General features: G+C 26.8%; 1 protein-coding gene across 1 annotated transcript in view; it reads right to left on the bottom strand.

The window, feature by feature from the left end:
* Positions 1–816: 816 nt before the first annotated feature.
* Positions 817–8,285, bottom strand: part of LOC111630985 (V-type proton ATPase 116 kDa subunit a-like) — a 58,423-nt gene continuing 50,954 nt past the window's right edge. The window contains exons 18-19 of the mRNA XM_023375164.1: positions 1,408–1,582; positions 817–1,146 (exon numbers count right to left, since the gene is read on the bottom strand). Coding sequence (XP_023230932.1) covers positions 1,056–1,146; positions 1,408–1,582 — 266 coding nt within the window. The 3' untranslated portion in view covers positions 817–1,055. The remainder of the gene's footprint in view (positions 1,147–1,407; positions 1,583–8,285) is intronic.

Here is an 8,285-nt window from a genome sequence, read left to right as displayed (position 1 = left end):
TGAATGTATTATTCAAATTATACACAAGTCACACATTACCAATACTTTAAATAATGTTAGTACTATATTTGAAGTTATGTAAGAAATTCTTTATTTCTGGTATAAAATAAACAAGATATCAAATGATACATTTCCTGGATTAAAATGTGCAAAATTATAAAAATTATTTTGACAAAGAACAAACATTTAAAAAATTTTCCTACTTTTTTTGAAACTACTTATAAGAAATTTTAAAAAACAGGACAATTTTCTGATTAACTACATCTTAAAGCTACTGTTCAAATTCATGAAATTCTGAAGTTTGGATATCATTCAATTATTAATCTCTGCATATAATGTTTATCTGAATAATTATAGAGTTTATTAGAACCTTCATTTATTTTAATATTTATTTGAACATCATTAAAATTTGTTATTAAAATTAATAATTCTAAATGAAATTTTAACATATGATATTTATTTGGTACTCAAACACAAAATTTGTGCTACTATTTAAACACTTGGCATTTTCTCATCTTTATTCAGTTGAAAGATGTATCTTGAAATAATTCAAATCAATTAAAATTTTTTGAATCTCACCTTGTACTCTTTCAGCATATATGACATCCTGGTGTTGAGCCATATGCATTATCCTTTATTGATGAAAATACGATATTTATATCAAACATTTTAACTTTTAAGCATATCAAATTTAGAAACATTCTATTTGGTTTATTTTAAAATTAATTTAAAAAATTTTTAATTATGTTGAATATTATGAAAATGTTTTTTATAATCTTCAAATAATATCTATTTTCATAGGAATAGAAAAGTTTATTTTCAAAATTTTATGATGCAACAATATATTTAAATGTTATATGAATCCAATATTAATTGAAATTTTAAACTTGTTATTGTAATTCCATATTCATGACTAGAAATAAAATAATTTATAAATTCTGCTTAATTTGTTATAAATGTAAAAATAGGCACTTTGAATATAGCAAGTTAACTTGAATATCATTTGTAATTTGCAAATGATATTAAAATGTAATTACATTTTCAATATAACAAGTTTATTCTTCTTCAGATTCCAGCATAGTTTTAAAACATAATGGTGCAAATATATATCCAGAACCTTTATAAAATTTGCTCTGAAATTCCACCCTAAAATGTAAGAAAAGTAATATTAATTTTTAAATTAAAACAAATAATAAAATAAATTTTTTATTATCAATTATACTTCATAAACTAATTAAGATTTTAGATTTTCAATTACAGTATACAAATTGTTCTTGTAATTTATAAATTTATATAATATATAATAAAAAATTACTGTAGTTTTATAGTTATAAAATTTAAATCTTAAAAACTGTTGAAAAAAACTCAATGTGTTTATAGTATTAATTATAACTTCATTTAACATACCAGTGAAGTCGAAGAGCGTGTAGAAATGCAGAGAGACCTTCCATTATTAATAACACTCCAACTGTTAAAACAGCCCAAAAGAAAAATATTGGAACAAAAACAGCAGCACCCAGAAAATTTGTTGAAAAGCGGAGTGCTATATTCATTACCATAGTCCATAAGACTTCAGACAGTTCTAAAAACATTAAATATATATTTAGATTTACAAATCAATTACTTTCCAAAAAAATAATAATTTAGATAACAAAACATATTTCTATTTTGATAATACTTAAGCTATAAATTAAATATCTAGTTAAACTTTACTATTCACATAATGATTTCTTATTCTAGCTAAATAATGTTCAGTTTATTACTCAAATATTCCATATTTTAATTAATACACAAACCCACTTTCAAAATCAATGGTTATGCCGATAAATTTTCAATTGAAGAAACGTGACTTCCCATCCAAACCAGAAGTTCGTATATAATTAATTGGGGTCTCCCACCCCTAAGCTTTCCATGTCTGATTTGGACTTTCATCTAACTCNAACACCATCAATACCATTTGTTTCTTGAGATCCTACTTTTAGAAAAGTCAAAAAAAAAAATAACAGAAGTGATTGATTTAATTTTATTTAATCTTTTAAAATACTTTATTCAAGACAAGACTAATATTTTATAACTTCTACTCTAATTCTATTAAGTAAGAGTTTTTAACTTTTAAAAAATGTTTTATTTCTTTAAAAAACCCATAAATTTTGGATAGATAGATAACACTTTATTGCACCAAAAAACATCCGCGCATTATTCCAGCTGGATCCAGCTGGAATGTTGTTGGTCCAGCAAAAATCCAGCTGGATTAAAAACACTGCTGGATTGCAATCCCTAATATCAACTTCCCAAAACCCAATATATAGATACTAAGCCAAATATTGATAATTGCCGTAATTAATCATGCTATTAATTATAGCATATTAATTAACCGGATTAATTGGCTATCATTTGGCTTAGTGTAAATCCAATTATAGTATTAAAATTTGCATGAAAAAAGTAGTTTTCTGATGCTGTATTTTTTAATTTATTCTTTTAATGAATTTCAGAAAACACATTAATCATAATTACTAAAAATATTTGAAATTTTTCCCATCTTATATATTATTGCATTAAAACAAATTAATTACATTTTTCATCACACAAGCTATCAAAAATGATAATCTTATGAAACTGTTCTCTGATCCTTGCTATAACAAACCTTGATCAAGTATAAATATGTCTTGGCAGTTTATATGTAAACAACTTAAATTTACTATCTATATTTAACTTTTATCCTTTTATTAATATATTTTTCTCAGAAGCAAATATTAAAATACATGGATGAAAGGAAAAAATTATATCAAATTATTAATCAGAAACAAGATCATATCTTCTGATATGAAATAAAATCATAAAGATATATTTATTTTTTTTATTAAAATAATAATCAATTACAAATCATATTGCAATATTTAAACATATAAATCATATAATAAAATATTTAACACAAGCAAATTAATAAACACATGGATTGATACACAAATCATGATAGAGAACTAAAGGTGAGGCATACTGTATGAATGTGGTCTTTTGTGATTTCCAGAAAAATACTGAATTTAAATGTGTGTATAAATATAAGAATTTTTCATTTTCTTTAAAGACATTCTTGGTAAGATCAGACAAAGGAACAGGTTGTTGAATAAGTTTGTAACTGCAGTTTAAAATCAGCAGATAACTTGCATATTTTCAAATTGACTTTTAAATACAGATAACCCATGAGTTTTTCAAAGTTAAAAACAAAGACTTTTCCAACTGTTTACATAAACAGTAAAATGCTTTAATGAAATCTAAAAATTATAAATACACCAGGAAAAACATTCAAGAACTTTCTAATCAAGCAATCATTTGATTAGAAAGTGCTTGAATGTTTTTCCTCATGTATTTATAATTTTTTGATTATATTAAAGCACTTTACAGTTTATTTTCTGTATAGTGGAGTTTTAATTTGTTTTTAATATTTATATAGATAGTTCTATCAGCTATTTTGTTCCTAATGCAAATAGATACTGTAATTAATCTACAAATCTATAAATATCTGTTTTGTAATTAATCTATAAATCTACTAAACTAAATGAATCAAATTATTATGTGTAAGATCTTCTATTAATATTTTGTTCTTTTATTCTTTTTACACTAATTTAACACTTAATGAAGTACTAGTAAACCTCACCAGGTAATTAAAACATGACTGATAAATCCTCACTGACTATCTCTTAACTGATTTTGTAATAATATTTTTGTGCTTTATAATTAAGAAAACTTAATCATAATGTAATATGAATTGGGAATTTAGAACCATAAGTGGTTAACTGTGAAACTGTAATTTGAAAATTGGACCAACCAAAAATATCAAAATTTCGGACCATCAAACATTTGCTGTTTTATGTAATAATTTGGTATTTTATATATCTGCTTATGGTCCCAAATAGAATGTGTTGAATATAATAGGAATATTCCATTATTGAAAAACTGAAAAATTTATGGCTGATTGCAGAGACAATGTTTAGATTAAGGGTCCCCAAACCTTTTATCTCGTCGACCCATTTATAGAATATTTGCCTTCTTGTCGACCCCCAGATTAAGTATTTAACAAAAACATTAAATCATTTTTTGCATTTCTGATGTTAAGCAATAAGGAGACCTGCATAACAACTCAATGAAAGAATTTATAGTTACCATATCTTATAAAATCCACCCAATAACATTAACAGAAAAAGGAGATATTTTCCACTGATTTATAATCTTAAAAAATAATAGCAAAATTATGGATAGATGGAAATTTGCCTATAGTTCTTAAACCGTACGTGTCATAATACATAAAATACACAATTATCTTTGAAAACATAAGTTATATTGGATGAAAAACCTCTTACTGTCACATTTTGCAACTACTACTGAATACCTTAAAAATATGTTAACATACCTTTTTACTAAAATAGTCAATATTATTGTGATGGATGTGTCTGAAGAGAAGCAGCAAGATTATTGATATTCGGTTGAAAATTGGTAAGTTTTAGTTGCAAATCACCATGGTTTTCCAAGTTCAATCTGTTCCTCTGTTTTGTCAAAATTGCATTTGCGTGGCTACAACCAGCTTCAACCATGTATGAAGTTGGGAATGCAAGTAAGAAAGGTTCGGCTTCTGCTCTGAGCTTGGGATATTTAGTGGCAATATTGTTATTGCTCCAAAATTCACTGAGATTTTTATTTTTAAACAACGCTTTAGTTTTGAGATCTACACATATTTCAATCAGTTCATCTTCTAAGCCAGGTTCACTACCTTCAGTATCTATTTTTACATCAAATGGAGTAGCAAACCATTCGGGAACATGCATATTCTCCAAGTCTTCAAAATGTGCTTTAGTCTTCTCTTAATTTATCAAGATGTTTAATATATATCTCTAAATCATGGTCGGAAATCTTTTCATTTTCTTTTAGTACTTACAAGTTTGAAAAATATTTAAAATCGGATTGTGCCAGTGAAGATTTAAATAGCTCCATTTTTATTTGAAAGGCCATTATGATTGTTCAAGCTTGAACAATGGTAACGTTTTTTCCTTGCAAATGCTTGAGTACTATATTAAATTTCGAATAAAGGTCTGCCAAATAGAACAGATGGTTCTTGCACTGTTTTAACTGGTCACATAGTGATGGATCCACATTCCTAAGAAACTCTTCAGCTGAGTCATACAAGTCAACAAGCCTCTGCAAACTATCACCTCTTGACAACCACCTTACCTCAGTGTGCAAAAGTAATTGGTTGAAAGTTTCATTTTCTCCATATTCATATAGTTATGTGAAGAAAATATCATTTTCTTCACATAACTTTGCAAACAGTCTGGAATTGAGAGGATGAGCTTTAATTTTATTTATTGACCTGATGCACACTTTTAGAGTATTGTGAAGTTTGCCACTCAGTTTTTTTGGCTACAAGATGCTGCCTGTGTAGGACACAGTGCACAGTATGTACTTTGGGAACCTTTTCCTTCAGAAAGACGAAAAATCCTCTGTAATAGCCTACCATAGCAGGTGCACCGTCAGTAGCTACTGCAGTAATATTCCCAAAAGGAATGCTGTGCTTGTTCAAATAATCTTGCAAACATAAAAAAATTGTCTCACCTTTTGAATCAGTTTCAAGATACTTAGTGCATAGAAATTCATCAACAGTGTCATTCAGGGATGGGCTATGAAACCTAATATAAGCCATGAGAAGATTTGAACTTCCGAAAGTTGATTCGTCAAGTTGAATAGCAAACTTAAAATGCTGGAGCTCAGAGGTCAAAGTTCTTTCCACTGTATTTTTTTGAGTCTTAGATTTATTTTAAGTTGGCATGAGATTTATTGATTAAAATTTAAACTTTGATTGTTATCTGTTTTTTAAAAACACATGATATTTCAATTTCAAAAATACACATTAACATAAGGAAGCTTTTATACAACTTAGAACAGAATATGTTTATTACAGCTATATTTTTAAGATAAAAATTCATTACCTTTATTCCCAAAATATCTCTATAAAGAAATGATGTCTTCTCTAAATCAGGTACGGCTACAGCTACATGATTTACTTTAAGAACTTTCCAAGATCTTGCCTGGGACTGAGTTGAGTGCAAAGATCGAGCCATCTGGGAAATAAAGTTTGATTTGATGCTCTTCAATAATGTTGAAGCCATAATTGAGTAGATGGATTAAAAACTTATTATGTTATTCCTCAGTTAATCTGAAAATCAAGCTAGTTAAATGAAAATTAAACTTAATAAAATATTTGATATAAATTTATCGTTCTATTTATATGTAAAACTATAAACATATGTATGTTGTATAAACAGAGAAAATAAAAATGCTAATATTAAAACATTAACATTTTCATCAATTTAGGAGATGAATTAAATTTAATGGATTTGGGTGAAGATATTTTTATCATTATAAAAATATACATATTAATTAACTCACAAAAGTTTACTATTAAATTATTTCAATTAATTAAACATTAACAACATGATGGATTTTATTCTATTATTATGTACATTTTTAATATAACCTGCATGGACGACCACTTATAGGTCAACATTAAAGAGATTGTCTATCTATCTATCTACCCATCATATTTTTTAATTCTTTTGTAAAAGTTTACTAGTTTAACTTGTTTCTTTAATGCACTCATTTTGTACAAAACTTAAAATGTTAAAAGTACAACAAAACTATTTCCAAAATTATAAGAAAACATAGCTAAGACCATTGATATAAAGAATACAATTGGTGACATTACCATCAAGCAAGACTCACTTGTCAGTGGAAATTGGGACAACTGGTCTGTGAATTTGATGTAGCAACAAGAGTCAAGTTGAGTATCATAAATAAAACATAGACCATAATATTTCAAAATAAACTTAAAACTTATAGACAAAAAATATACTGTTTTTATTAAAGTGATGTAAGTCTACTTTTGTAAAAATTGAGAAAATAATAATTTAAATAGTATATTTAAATTATTATTTTCTCAATATAGTATATTTAAATTATTATTAAATATTATATTTAGTATGAACTTTTTATTTATAGATAATTTACAATTTATATTTTAAAATATGCATATCTTTTGGTCAATTGAAAATTCATTGGTAAATGAGATTGCATAATAGTTTCTTATGAAAGTGATGTTAAGTCCATTTCCTTAGTCTTATTAAACACTAAATGTGAGTAAATTAAGGAGTACAACTGTAAAATTTTGTAATTTGACTTGCAATGTAATATCTATGAATTTACGATGAAAATATCTAATTTGTATAAAACATCAATGGAGCAATGGAACTTAAAACTCTAGATTTGTCATAAATCAGACTGGTAGATCAATTGTCAAAAACAATTGGCATATGATATTATCAGATAAGTCTACCTTATTACAGACTTACAGCTAAATTATATTTAAGTTAATAACCTAAATACAGTACCAGTAAACAAAAATTTTTAAATATCGATTATTGCATACAGGCCTTCGAGAGCTTGAAAGGAGCCCGGTGGTAGAGCAAGGCCCTTTTGCCTATTTTGAATAAATGAAGTACATAGAATGTTTCTTTATTAATAAATAAGGATAAAAACCACTACAGACCACTACTCCAGGCAGAGAGAAAAATCCCCAGCTCCCTTCTCAATGGCCCTGTTTACATTTCCTATATCTATCACAGATATAAATGCATATAATTTTGAAATATTTCATCTGTACGGAGTTCATATCATTTTAAGTCTTGCTTTGTTTTACAGTAAAATTTGTATAATTACGATTTTTTCCTGCATAACAGGAAGAAACGTACTGCACGTAACGTAACGTACTTAACTAATATTGGTATAGAAATACGATCGAGACAAACATTAACCTTTTCATGCTCTGTTAATATCTGCAGTGTCGTCAATTAACTGACTTCTCTTTTTACGTTCTTCTAATTGAAGTAATCTTTGCTGATTTGGACGAACGTAGGCAAAATAATTATATACTCGTAAGCTACAGAGTCCGAAACCAATAACTGTTAACCCAATCAAGCCACTTACAACAGATCTATGAAGAGTATCGGCCAAGCGTTGCTTGTTACCGATTTTAAACATAACTATACTTTATTCCAGTTTAACAGAAACGTGTGTAATTACAGTGGTTTAGCAATCATAGAACCTGAAGTGTTGCCACCTAAATAAATTTTAATTTCGATCTTATATGATTGTGAATCAAAACTTTACGCAACGATTTGCATTTTACTTAAAACATTTATTGGATAATTGTTATTCATTTGGTATTAGTTTATATCAGG

This window comes from Centruroides sculpturatus, unplaced genomic scaffold (assembly GCF_000671375.1).
Source record: "Centruroides sculpturatus isolate CEXI.00-Female unplaced genomic scaffold, Cexi_2.0 scaffold564, whole genome shotgun sequence".
Classification (NCBI taxonomy): domain Eukaryota; kingdom Metazoa; phylum Arthropoda; class Arachnida; order Scorpiones; family Buthidae; genus Centruroides; species Centruroides sculpturatus.
Note: the sequence above shows the minus strand (reverse complement) of the source record. Positions and strands in the feature narration are given on the sequence as shown.